General features: G+C 53.5%; 1 protein-coding gene across 2 annotated transcripts in view; it reads left to right on the top strand.

The window, feature by feature from the left end:
• Positions 381-13,945, top strand: part of PADI2 (peptidyl arginine deiminase 2) — a 59,502-nt gene continuing 45,937 nt past the window's right edge. Inside the window, exon 1 of one of the 2 annotated variants that reach the window (XM_003356166.4) lies at positions 381-646. In XM_003356166.4, the coding sequence (XP_003356214.1) occupies positions 555-646 (92 nt within the window). In that variant the 5' untranslated portion in view covers positions 381-554. The remainder of the gene's footprint in view (positions 647-13,945) is intronic. The other variant, XM_021095425.1, reaches the window with a different exon arrangement.

Below are 13,945 nucleotides of genomic sequence, written 5' to 3'. Positions count from 1 at the left end.
TTGGTCAGCTTCCTCTCCTCCCTTCCACTTACTTTGCAAACGCCTTCTTTAAGAAGGCTCAGGTCCCGGAGCCTGGGCTGATTTAGGGCACCCTCTGGTCTGGGCTCCCTCCACCTCCTTCCTGTCCCCGCCCCGAAGCCAGCTCCACATTTGCATTACCTGCCCGGTAGGGCTGGGGTCGCCCGGAAGGGAGACTGGCCCTGCGTCCTGGCACCGGGCAGTTGGGGGCCCACGGAAAGTGTGTGGAATGAAAGAATGAGTAAATCAACCATGAAAAAGAGGGACCTTGCAACTGCTGACTTCACCCAGACCACGAGGGAGCGGAAAGAGTTGGGGGCGTGGTCACGCTTGACGGACAGGCCCACGGCCCATTGCAAGGGAGGCCGACGGGCCGCCCCGCCAGCCGACGGGCCGCCCCGCCCACCGGCGGCAGGATAAAGGCGGAGCCCGGCGCCGGGCGACTGCGGACAGCTGGTGAGGGTTCACCTGCCGCAGGTGCTCCGGGCGGACGGGGACGAACGAGGACCCACCCAGGGCTGTGCTCTGCCAGGAAGATGCTGCGCGAGCGGACCGTGCGGCTGCAGTACGGGAGCCGCGTTGAGGCGGTGTACGTGCTGGGCACGCACCTCTGGACCGATGTCTACAGGTGAGCTGGGCCACCGCGCTGGCCCGAGACCCCCTCCAACTCCGGGCTCGGCCCAAAATCTAAGCCCCAGAAATCCCGAGACCCTCCCCGGACTTGGAGACGCGGGCAGCCTTCCTCCAGCCCGAGTCATCCCTCGCCCCCGAGGCCCCCGCGCCCAGAAATCTTAAGAACCTCCCGCAGAAACTTGGGAACCCCCAAACCTTGTGTCAACCTCCGCGAGAAATCTAGAGACCTTCCCAGATGCCCTGACACGGCCCCAACCCCCTTTGCTACTCCTTTCCCAGACCCCGCCCCTCACCTCGGGCTTCCCCCCACTGGACCCTCCCCAGTCCCTCTCCCAGGACAACCTCAGCACCTTCCAACTTCCTAGTCATCCTCCCCTCTTTCCCTCCCCGCTCCCCCCACCCCACACGTCCCTTATGCCCCCTCCCTTCTCCTCAGACCCTACTGACTCACCACCCACCTCAACTCAGCGCCTTGCCCCACTCCCAGATCAGCTGAGCCTCCTGCAGGATTTGCTGGAGGCTGAGACTGGGCCAGAGGGGAGCTGCCCAGTGGTGGAATCTGGCTCTAGGGGTTGCCTAAGCTCCAGTTTCACCCTGTGGGGGCTGCTGGTGATTGCCTGTCCCCAGGCACTGGCCATAAGCTCCATGTCCCCAAATGCCTTCCCTTGACTTCACCCTGGGGTCAGGGAGGGACTTTGTTCCCGCAAACCGAGGTGGTGCAGTTGGGATCTTTGTCAGAGGAGAGCTCCTGATTCAGGACCCTGTTGCCACCGGCCCTTTGCTCCTGTCCATGAACTTTGGTGGGGTGCAGGATTTCTGAGACAGTAGGACATGGGGTGAGGGAATTGAAGTCAGGGCCTACCTCCAGCCCCCAGCCCCGCCCCCGGGAAGCAGCCAAGTCCAAGGAGCCATCTCCCTGCGATGCTTGGGGCAGGCCTTGCAAAGTGCGGCTGGTGTGAATGCAGGGCCGAGGGTCTTGGACGGGATCCTGCAGAACCTCTATTCCAAGCATTTGAAATGTTCCCCATTGCTAGCGTGGGAGGGGTCAGTGGTGAGAGGAGGGAGCATGCTGGGCTCAGGGCTGGGACCCCATGCTGATACCCTGGGGCATGTCCCTTAGCCTCTCTGTGCCTTGGGCTAAGCTGGAGGTGCCGAAGTGGCCTATTGCTCCCACATCATTCTGTCATCCGGAGCACCCTGCCTCTCCCAGGCCCCCACCAAACCCCATCCCTGGGTCTTTCCACACACCCTCCCCAGCCCATGCTCTCTGTCACCTCCAGTGGCCCTGGCAGCTCTGTGGGGCCAGTCTTCTGCCACCTCCTCAGCAGGCGCTGTCCTTCCCCTAGGGCAAATGACCCCGTCACCCTGCAGACCAAGGTCTGTCCCCACTCCTCAGCCCCTGGCCTCAGTTGTCCACATGTAAACCTCAGGGGTGGTTTCTGGGCTCACAACACAGAAGTGGAGTGTGGTCCAGGCCTCAGTGGCCTGGGAGGGCTCCCTTCCCTTCCCCACCCCCAATCCTGAACTGGGCCCTACCAGGAAGTGGGCAAGGAGCCAGGATGCTCAGGTCGCTAAGCCTCAGCTGTCATTATACCCGCCTGTTTGTTCACTGGGGCACTTTTAGTGCAACCTGAAAGGCTGGCGTGGTGCCTCCATTGAGGTGGGGTATAAAAGGGGTTCAGGCTCAAGCCCCTTGCCCGCTCTCTCCCTGGCAGAGTGGGGGCAGGGAGTGGGGGAGGTGTGGACTCATCCTCCCTCGGGCAGGGGCCAGAGCTGTGACGACCCCCCTTTGTCCTTTCTCAAGAACCCAGCCACAGCCCCAGCGACCCTCCCTCTCCCATCTGCACTTCCCTTAAGACTCTCCATCACCCCCAAGAGAAGCAGTGCAGTCTAGAGCAGCAGAAACAGAATGCAAGCCACAGAGCCACATGTGTGATTTTAATTTTATAGTAGCCACATTTTTAAGGTTAAAATAAGCAGGTAAAATTAATTGCAATAATACATATTTTATTTAACTTAATATATCCCAAATGTTAGCATCTCAATATGTAATCAATATAAAAATTACTGAGGCAGTTTACATCCTCTGCTTGAAATTCAGTGTGTATTTTGTGTTTATAGCACATCTCTCTCCAGACTAACCACGTTTCAGGTGCTCAATAGCCACAGGTGGTGGCCACTGTATGTACTGAATAGGGCTCCTCAGCCTCAGCACTACAGCATTTGGGGATAATTCTTTGACACCAGGGGCTATCCTGTTGCCAGTAGCAACCCCCTAATTGTGAAAACCAGAAATGACTACAGGAGTTCCCTGGTGGCTCTATGGGTTAAGGACCTGGTGTTGCCACTGCTGTGGCTCTGGTTACTGCTGTGGCTCATGTTTAGTCCTTGGTCTGGGAACTTCCACATGCCCCAGGAGCCAAAAAAGAAGGATAGAAGAAAAGAAAGAGAGTGAAAGAAAGAGCAGGACTGAGTTCCCATTGTGGCCCAGCAGAAATGAATCTGACTAGTATCCATGAGGATACAGGTTTAATCCCGGGCCTTGCTCAGTGGGTTAAGGATCCAACATTGCCATGAGTTGTGGTGTAGGTCGCAGATGTGGCTTGGATCTGGTGTTGCTGTGGCTGTGGCATAGGCTGGCAGCTACACCTCTGATTTGACCCCTAGCCTGGGAACTTCCATATCCTATGGGTGTGGCCCTAAAAAAGCAGAAAAGAAAAGCAAGGAAGAGTGAAAGAAAGAGACAGAGGAAGGAAGGAAGGGAGGAAGAAAGAAGGAAAAAGAAATGATTTCAGACAAGGCCAGCAGTGCCTTATGGGCCACATCCCCTCCACTTGAGAGCCACTGAGCTGGGGGTTCTAGGAAGTCCCTTCTGAAACTAAGGAGACTGGCTTACTGCCACTGTTACTCCTGAAAGCTGTAGTGATAAAAGCGACTATCCGCATTCATAGCGAGAGATACTGGTGGGTACTTACAAACCAAATGCTTTATCTCCTCTCTGCCTCCCCGCAGACTTGGGAGGTCATGCTGGGATCATCCTGCAGATGAGGAAAATGAGGCTCAGAGAGGTGAAGCCATTCGCCTGATGTCACACAGGACTCTAATTCTGCCTGACTCAGAACTTAGCCTCTTAATCTCCACTCTAGCTTGTACGACCCTAAAACTAGGAGGTTGCCCTGGATGACCCCCTCAGCCTGTGTCCCTTCCACCCTCCACCTGGCTCACAAGCCCACTGCCCCTGGAGACTTCACCCACCACCAGCCAACTCTCACTTCCCACTGAGCCCTTCCCCGCCCAGAGCCCAGACACGGGTTCCTGACTCAAGACCCTATATGATGCCCCAGGGCCTCCCATCTCCAAGGAGACACCAAAGGACAAGGCCTGGTGGACCCTGGGCCAGGGAGGGAATGGTGCCTTGACCCCTAGTAAGGGAGAGGTGTCTCGCCCCCTCACTCCTGAATCACAAAGGTAAGTGAGCAGACCTTAACATCCAACCCTTTGCCAAGGGCTCTGGGCGCCCTTTCCTGAGATGCACACACAACCCCTTCCCCTCCAGATACACAGCAGGGGCCTTGCCCGCCCTTTCCTCACCAGGCCCTCTGGGTCACCCACCCTCGCCCAGCATAACTGACCCTTGGAGAATGGATGCCTTGGTGCAGCCACATTCTGAGTAATGGTCTCCAGCAAGCTCTAAATAGATACCCAGAGAGAAGGAAGTAGGATTTTTTTTTTCTAGAGATTTACTTTGCAGCCGCTGTTAAAGATACTCTCTTCTACTCAGAAGCGTGCCGAGACCAGCTCAGCAGGATGGGGCTGAAGAACGGGTGCTGTGAAACTTAAGGAAAAAAGTTAACATAAAACAAGACGCAGAGACATTTATCTTAAGTAAAGGTGGGAACCGGGGGACTCAAGGTCTCAGGGACCAAGAGCTCCACCTCAAGAAACCACTCTGCTTTTATTGTGCTCCTTAGGATGAAGTCAAGTGAGGAGGGGCTATGGGTGGAGGATATAGGGTTTGTTTACTATTTTATAAGTTCTTTTATTGTTTTAAAAGCCGCTTAGCTGGTAAAAGGTTAAGCTTCTACTCTGACCTTTAGGCACATAACAATCATTAGCATTTGAGTTAGCTGTGCTTTCTAGAGAATCCTGGCTGTGCTTCCGCAAATGGCATGCCTATTTGCTGCAACCAGGCGTGCCTAGGTTTGCACCTTGGTTCTCTTTGCTAATGCATATCCCACTAACGACCACTCATAAACCACTTGGCCATGAGGTTCCTCTTTCTCTTATCCCTTAGAGGACATATCATGCTTGTGCAAACGGTGTGCCAATCTGCACAGATCCATATCTGGTGTGCCTAGACCAATGCATAATGTCCTAATTCAGCTGACCCTATGAAGAGCTTATGCCTTTAGGTCTTTGTTCTTAAGCTTAAGTCACTTACCAGCACTGTGACTGTTTTTCAAGCAGGAAGATGGGGTGTTCAGCAAAGAGGCTAAGAAAATATTGTAGAACCCTGTCTCGTGACAGAAGCATACTTTTGTCAGGTCTGGCACATCACGCCTTGTCCACACAATCTCCCCCACGGTCCCTTTAGCTGGCAGCTGCTTCTATGCCAGGGCTGGCCTGGGTCCCCCCCTCCGATTTTGGCTTGAAGTTGAAGAGGAGGCACTGAGCCAGTGGCATCCCCCTGTCAGTTTCACCCTCTTCCCCCCTCACCTCCACCAGACACCTCCAAAGCCTGGCGGGGCCCTGGAGAAAGAGCTGCCTTGGAGTCAATGAACAGGTGCTCACACTCTGCCCAGCTCCCCCACTGACCCCCAACCTCGGCTGTGTAGGCGGCTTCTCCTGTCCCTCCCTGGCTTTGTGCATCTTTCTAGAGGTGAGAGCTCTCAACTGGGCAGGTGTCCCTTTCTCTCTGGCAGAGAGAAGTCAGGACCCGTATACTGGGTCTGCAGGAGCTGTTACCAACTATCTCTTGCCTGTTCAGGGCTGGTTACACGACCTCCTGATGAAGCTGTGAGGTGGGAAGTAGGGGTGATCCTGTGCCTCCTGCAGGATACCCCAAGGAAGAGGCTAAGCAGCCATTTCTCCCGGCAGGGCCTTGCCCATTACTCTCTGGCACAAGATAGAAAAGAAGTTACCAGGGCAGGGTTCCTGGCCATCAGCACAGTAAAATGCTGGGAAAATAGGGCACAGGGCAGTTATGCATCCTACCTTGGGGAAGAGCCTGTAGAATCTAATTCAACTCCATCTCACTCCCAGCCCTCCTATCCCTGTCTCTTGGTTGCTGTGAGTGTTTTAGAAAGTATCCTTAGGAGCTCCCATCGTGGCTCAGCGGAAATGAATTGACTAGCCTCCATGAGGACGCAGGTTTGATCCCTGGCCTCGCTCAGTGGGTTGGGGATCCTGTGTTGCTGTGAGCTGTGGTGTAGGTCGCAGATGTGGCTCGGATCCCATGTTGTTGTGGCTGTGGTGTAGGCCAGCAGCTACAGCTCTGATTCGACCCCTAGCCTGGGGACCTCCATATGCCATATGCTGCACGTGCAGCCCTAAAATGACCAAAAAAAAAAAAAAAGAAGGAAAGAAAGTATCCTTAGGGAGTTCCCTGGTGGCCTAATAGTTAAGAATATAGCCTTGTCACTGCTGTGCCTTGGGTTCGATCCCTGACTTGGGAATTTCTGCATGCCCCTGGCACAGCCAAAAAAAAAAAAAAAGATGGCACAGCTGGTAAATAGTGGCAATTGGGAGCCCCGGCCTTTGAAGCTCTGCCGGGCTGTCTTCTGGGACTCACGTTTTAGGCATGTCCTCTCCCTGCCCACCACCTTCCTTGCTCCCGTGAACCTCGTGCCCTCAAGTCACTGAGGGACTCTGCTGGGTGGATGGAGGGGTGTGGCCAGGGATGCATGAGAACTGGCCTATCCCTGGGCTCTCCATTCCCAGCCTCAAGGGATGGGTATTGATGGATGGGCCAGTGAAAGGTCAAGGGCATGTGGCCGAGTTTGGCCAGAGAAGCACCTGCTCCTGAGAGAATGACAGTAGGTGGATTCAGGCCAGGTCAGGTGGCCCATAAATTAGAACAACACTCCGGGCCCTCAACCCTCAAAAGGAGGCCCTGCCAGGAGCTGCTCTGGGGCTCAAGTGTCAGGCAAATTCCCAGGGAGTGGCAGGGTCCTAGAGAACTCCTGGCACCCTGTGGTTGGAGCCCACAGCCCCCTGCACAGCTGGGGTCCCCGAGAACCTTCCTTCCCTGTCCACAGGGCCCTGGTCAGGTGGGAGCACTGTAATGGGGGCTCACTACAGTGCCCCACCACCACTGGACAGGCATACTTATTCAGTTGTGGGGGGACCAGCCTTTGGAGGCAGCTCAGTCCTGCCCAGCGTGTCCGACCCCATGCCTGGGGCATTGACCAGCCCCAGCCTGCTTATCTCAGTCACTCATCCAAGATCCCAGGGCAGGAAGCCCGCTTCTGGTGTCCCCTCTCTCTACCTCTGACCCCCACCGGCAAAATAAGTAGGGGACCTCTCATTTGATCCTCTCCTGAGCCAGGCCTGGCACTCCCTGTCCCCTGCCAGGTGTCCCTACCCCAAGGACCTTTAGGGAAAACTGTAACCTCTGGACCCTATCCCAGGAAGAGGACAGCCAGGCCCAGCACTCAGAGAGCTTGAGTTTACCCCACACCCTGCCTGTCTCAGTCTGTCCCTGAGACTCAGAGCAAGTGCTTGCCCTCTGCAGGCCTCAACATGCTCATCTGTAAAATGGGATGACATTAATACAGGCCTCGTGGGGTTATTGAAAGGATGGACTACAACACTGTAAGTCAACTATACTCCAATAAAAGGTTTTTTTACAATTAATTTGAAGATTAAAAAAAAAAAAAGGAAGAGAGGATGGACTGAGATCATGTGAGCCAAAGGCTTGGCACATGGCCTGGCACACAATACTCAGTAGTCATCATGAATTAGTGTTAGGTTTATTATACTGTTATTAAAACAAATAATAATGAGCTATGGCCTCAAAGAGTTCATAGCATTCCTGGGAGAGAAATGCCAAACAAGTGTTAAGTGTTGTCTGAGGCACCAGCAGAGGGAGAGAGAGATGAGTCCTTGCTGATAGGATCAGGAAGGACTTCCTGGAGGAGGTGGCAACCTAACTGAAGGACGGTCAGGGGTTCACCATATGACCAGGACATACCATGCAGGAGCAAAGGTACCTGGCAAGAGAGTTGGGACACGTGGGGGCAGAAAGGGCATAGCTTCCATAGCCTGGAGTATGAGACTAGACAGTGGATAAGTCTATGGAGTTCCCATTGTGGCACAGTAGAAACTAATCTGACTAGGAACCATGAGGTTAAGGTTCAATCCAGGTCTTGCTCAGTGGGTTAAGGATCCGGCGTTGCTGTGAGCTGTGGTGTAGGTTGCAGACGCAGCTCAGATCTGGTGTTGCTGTGGCTGTGGTAGGCCGGCAGCTGTAGTTCTGATTGGATCCCTAGCCTGGGAACCTCCACATGCTGCAGGTGCAGCCCTAAAAAGACAAAAAAAAAAAAAAAAAAAAAAAAAAAAGTGGATAAGTCTAAACCAGGGCTTTGAATGCCAGGCTCAAGCATTAGAATTTGTTCTGCAGACAGTGGGGAGCCTCTAACGGTGTCTGGGGAGGGAATGACCATAGATTAGATTGTTTCTCCCCTAAGGAGCGGGCCCCTGGGCAGCTGGGGCACCAGTGCCTAGTGGGAGAGTCTGCTGAACCTACCAGCGCAGAAGGAGGCTGGCCCAAGACAAAAGTCATGGTTTGCCTCCACCGATCTCTGTCCAGGCCAGCTACCCACCTCAGGGCTCCCGCCGCCACCGCCATGCCAGGCAGCTCCTGGAAGGTGCGCGCCCCGGGGTTGCACGCCAGGTTGGCACCCACCAGCCCCCTCGGATTCCCGCAAAGACCTGAGGACAGGATGTCACACCCAGACTGCCAGGAGCTGGGTTCACTGTGAAGTCAGCCCCGCTGGTGTTAACGAGGCCCGGGGCAGGCGGACAAGCTGAGAAGGCCAGATGCCAGTGAGCAGCAGGCACGTCCCAGCCTCAGGTCTGGGGCTGAGTGAACATTGCAGCCCTGCGAGGCCACGCTGCCAACCCTGCCCACGGACTGAACCAAGACCAGAGGCCACACAGCGGCAGAGCAGATGTTAGGTCATGTTGCCCAGAATTCCCCTGGGCTGAGCTCAGGGAACACCCCACTTCTACAGCGGACACTACTTTCCCATCTTGCTCAGCGTTCCGTTGATGCCACCCAACCTGCCATCTCTCTCCATTTCCACAGCCACCACCCAGTCCTGTCCATGCACCACCATCACTCACTGGGACAGCTGCAGTCACCTTTCACTTGTTCTAACTGGTTTCCCCCACATCCCCTATTACTCCTGAATCAGTTCCCCACCCTGCTCCCTGGGGGATCTGTGTCCTGTTCAGAAAGGGCCGTGTGTCCCCTGCTCAGAAGGTTCAGTGCCCTCGGGGCAAAGGCCAGCTCCTTGCCAAGACCTGGGTCCTCTCCCAGCACCCTCCCTCACCAACTCCAGCCTCAATTACCTCCTTCCCATTTCTCAATGATGCTGGGCCAGCACCCAGGCTGTCCTTGCTGCTTGACACCTCTGCTCCTCTTCCTCTCCTCTTTTTGTCCAATGCTCTGGTTCTCAAATCAGTCCCTGGACCAGCAACAGCAGCACTGGGAGCTTGTCAGCAATGCACTTGCCTCCCATCTTTAGGGAAGTCAAATCACGGTGTTATACACTTTAAATATATACAATTCTATTTCTCAGTTGCTCCTCAATAAAGTTGAGAGGAGGGAGTTCCCTGGTGGCCTTAGCAGTTAAGGACCTGGCATTGTCACTGCTGTGGCTTGGGTTCCGTCCCTGGCCCGGGAACTTCTGCATGCTGCTGGCACAGCCAAAAATGTTAAAAAATAAAACAAAGTGGGAGGGGGAAGAAATGCAGTTTCTCAGGCCCCACCCCAGACCTGCTGACAACCTGTCTTTTAACCGGCCCTTCAGGTGATGCTGATGCAACTCAAATCTCAGAACCGCTGATCTAATTAATTATTGTCCATCGCGCAGAGGGTAAAATTTAAACCTCGACTCAAATGCCGCCTCCTCCAGGAATCCTTTCTTGACCTCCAGGCCAGGACCTCCGGGAACCCCATATTCCTCCTTTACAGCAATTATCACAGCTATAATCACATAATTAATTGTGTAACATAATTAATTGTGTAATCCCTCAAGTCTTCCTCTTCCACCAGAATATATGCTCCATGGGCCCCAAGCACATCTTTTTTGCTCAGCCTCCAACACCTGCCATGTAGTAAGTGCTCAATAAATATACGTGTTGAGGGAGTGCATGCCCGGGACGCAAGCCCTCTCTTCAGCACTTCCTGGAACATTAACTTGCTGTTTGCCTGTGCTAAGCCACTTACGGACCCAAGAAGAAAATACAGTCCCCACCTTCAAGGAGATAACTGCCCCGAGGGAAAATAAACATGGATGGAGACAGATTGATTGAGTCGCATCCTCAGGGAGGGGTAGGCAGCTGCCAGGCAAAGAAGACAGGGAAAAGCATTACAGGTAGAAGGAACAGCATCTACAAAGTGTATGCTAAGATGACACATTGCAGGGAGTTGAGAGGGTGGGAGGAGTTGCAGGAAGTGAGGCTAGGGAGTCGAGATGTGGTGGCTAAATGCCACTGGGAGAACCCCAGGCTACAGAGGTTGGATTTCACTATAAGGTAGATGAGGAATTGCTACTGAACATTTTCAAGCAGGCAAGAAACCTGATTTCTTTTTTTTTTTTTTTTAACTACTCTGGTAATACAGTTTGGGAAACCAAGAAGAGGGTCTGCTGTTGGGCAGCAGGTTAAGAATCCGACTGCAGGGGCTCAGGTCACTGTGGAAACTCAGGTTCAATCCCCGGCCCTGTGCAGTGGGTTAAGGATCTGGCACTGCCACAGCCACAGCTACAGCTCAGATTCGATCCCTGACCCGGAAATTTCTATATGCTGTGGGTGCGGCCATTACAACACACACATGCACGCACGCACGCACAAAGGGAGGGTCCATTCATTCATTTATTACCAAAATACATATTGAGCATGGCCATATCCTGGGCGCTGGGCCATGGTGATGGTGGGCAGACAGACGTGGCCCTAGCCTGTTTTTAACCTCTCTCCCGAAAGCAGGAGATCATGGCCTCCACCATCCCTGTTCAGCTCCCTCTGCCACCCTTCCCTCTATACGTTCCTGACTCTCCCTGCAGCCTCCAATCAAGACACCCACAGCCCCTGGCTCTTGGGTTTCTGTGGGGAATTCTGAGAGATTCATCCTGGGGAGGGAGGCAGTCAGCAGGATCCACAGGGCACAATCCACGCCTTTGTTGCTTCTGCCAGAGCAGCTCTAAGAATAGCTGTTTGCTCAGCTCCATTCAGGGCGGGTGCTGGGGTGGGAGGGGGTGGGGCCGTGGAGCTCCAGTGTGGGTGGGGTATTAACCCCAGAGCCCCTGGGGCCTCCCAGTTTCTCACTGGCTCAGAGGGATGAAGGCAGCAAGAAGCATCACTTACAGCAGCTATTGTCAAGGTCGGGGGCCCTGAAAGATCTTCCCACCCTGTGGGTTTGTAAAGCCTTTTTTTCTAAATAGACTTGGAGGCAGAAACCCAGTATATAAAACAAGATAAAATAATAGTGGCTCTGGCTACAGGGGATGGGGATCCCGCAGAGAGATCCCCAGCTTCTCAGCACCTCCTTCCCCCATCCCTTTGTCCAGGCCTCCCCCACTCCCACCCCCGCTCTCCCTGGACTCCAGCCACCTCTGACCTGGTCCCATCTTCTCATTTTTACACTTGATGAAACAGAGAGGACAAGCTCTTGCCCAAGGCCACCTAGCAGGTTGATGGTCAAAGGCAGGTCTTACACTAAAGGAATGTCTCCCAGACCTGAGTCCACAATGGCCCAGACTCCCATGGTTTTTATCAAAACTATATTCTACCTCTAGTACCATTAGCTTAAATATTTTTCTTTAAACCAACTCATATTTTTCTTATGTCTTTTTAAAGTGGAGATCTTATATTATTACTATAAATGCCAAGCCTTTATCAATTGCCATAAAAATACACTTAATAAATATGTAAGTCTGGGAAGGAGGAAGGAAGAGAGGGAGAAAGAAAAGGAGTTCCCTGGTGGCTCAGTGCATTGGGGGTCCAGTGTTATCACTGCTATGGCTTTGGTTACTGCCCATGGCACGGGAATTTCCACATGCCACCGGCATGACCAATAAAAATACATAAGTGTTCTTTTAAATTGTGCATCCAGGAGTTCTCCTGTGGCGCAGCGGGTTAAGGATCTAGTGCTGTCACTGTAACGGCCCAGGTGGTTGCTGTGGTGCAGGTTCAGTCCCTGGCCCAGGAATCTCCACATGCCACAGGTGTGGGCAAAAAATAAATAAAAAACAAAAAAACCATAAATTGAGCATCCATGTGCCACCTAAAACGTCTTACGCAGGTACCCACCCCTCCCTGTGGGATATGCTGCTTGGCTTTTTAAAAAGATTCACCTCTTTGCTGGATACGATGTGTCCAGCCAGCCCTGTGCTCTGCTCTGGAGGAGACCAGACCTTGGCCTTGGGGGCTTACAGTCTAGAGGACAGACACCTGGTGGTAACACCATGAGGCAAAGTGCAGGTATATCCCCCACCCCCAAGGCCTGTGGGACAGGAGGGATGGGTAGTCATCCTGCATCTTATGGGTCAGAAAATGGACACTCAGAAGACCCCCCTCAGCAAGTCAGTGGCAAAATTGGATTTGAACCAGATCTTCTGCACATGTACCCCTAAACCAGGGTTTCCGCGCGGACACCATGCCTCTCCTAACGATGGTGTTGAAGAGAGGGCAGCAGCAGACAAGTGTCACAGCCTTAAATTAGCCAGTGTCCCCATGGTGGCTGGGAGTTCAGAAGGCGACAGACAAGAGAGTTCCCGTTGTGGCTCAGTGAAAATGAACCCGGCTAGTATCCATGAGGATGCGGGTTCAATCCCTGGCCTCGGTCAGTAGGTTATGAATGTGGCATTGCTGTGGCTGTGATGTAGGCTGGCAACTGCAGCTCTGATTTGACCCCTAGCCTGGAAACTTCCATATGCCACAGGTGCGCCATGAAAAGAAAAAAAAAAAGTGGGGTTGGGGGTGTAGACAAGAAACAGTGGTTCTAGGGAGTTCCCATCGTGGCGCAGTGGTTAATGAATCCGACTAGGAACATGAGGTTGAGGGTTCAATCCGTGGCCCTGCTCAGTGGGTTAAGGATCCGGAGCTGTGGTGTAGGTCTCAGACGCGGCTCAGATCTGGTGTTGCTGTGGTTGTGGTGTAGGCTTGTGGCTACAGCTCTGATTAGACCCCTAGCCTGGGAACCTCCATATGCCACGGGTGTGGCCCTAGAAAAGACAAAAAGACAGAAAAAAAGAAACAGTGGTTCTGGAGCTTTTTTTAAGAACTCCTTTCCCAGGGGTGGGCACGGGCTGCCAGACCCTTGCCCACTCTCGCCTGCCAATGCCTGAGAACAGTAGTTACTGTGCCAGTATCCCCCATAGTCTATGGCCTGGATGGCAGGGACCCTGCCTGGTGGCCTCTACAGACTCACACGCAGACCCTTGGCCATCCCATCCCAGGGCTCTAAGCACCAGAGGGCATTGCTTCACGTCTTGACCAGTGGTTCTCAAAGTGTGGCCCCTGGACCAGCAGCACCAACAGTTTCCAGAAACACGGTAGAAATGCAGATTCTCAAGCCCCACTCCAGACCTGCTGAATCTGAAACTCTGAGATGGGGCCTGGCAGTCCGTGTTTTGATAAGCCTTCCAGGTAATTCTGCTGCCACTGCTGCATCTGAACTTTGAGAACCGCTGGTCTAAATCTTTCAGCCGTGGCCACTGCTAACCCCAGCTGCCCCAGCCGTGCCTCCATCCTACCAACCAGACTCTGGTAATGGGATCCATAAAGCTGTAGCCTTCAAACCCAAACCAAAGCCTAAGCATTCTGATGGCCAATCCCAGCAGAGGACTTTTCTGGAGCCCAAGGGCACCAGGCCTTCAAAATTAGCAGATGTGCCCCTGAGGCAGACACTTGTACCTATAGCTTGGTCCCAAGTCTCATGAGAAGCCACCCCAATCCCTGTGACCCCTCTTCAGCCTTTAGGAACCTTCACACCGGGGGCTGGAGATTCAGCCAAATGGTCAGCCCTGGGCATCTTCCTTCTCTCTCTCCCTGTCTTTCCTGTTATCGC

Source organism: Sus scrofa, chromosome 6 (assembly GCF_000003025.6).
Source record: "Sus scrofa isolate TJ Tabasco breed Duroc chromosome 6, Sscrofa11.1, whole genome shotgun sequence".
Taxonomy (NCBI): Eukaryota; Metazoa; Chordata; class Mammalia; order Artiodactyla; family Suidae; genus Sus; species Sus scrofa.
This window is presented reverse-complemented; position numbering and strand designations above follow the sequence as displayed.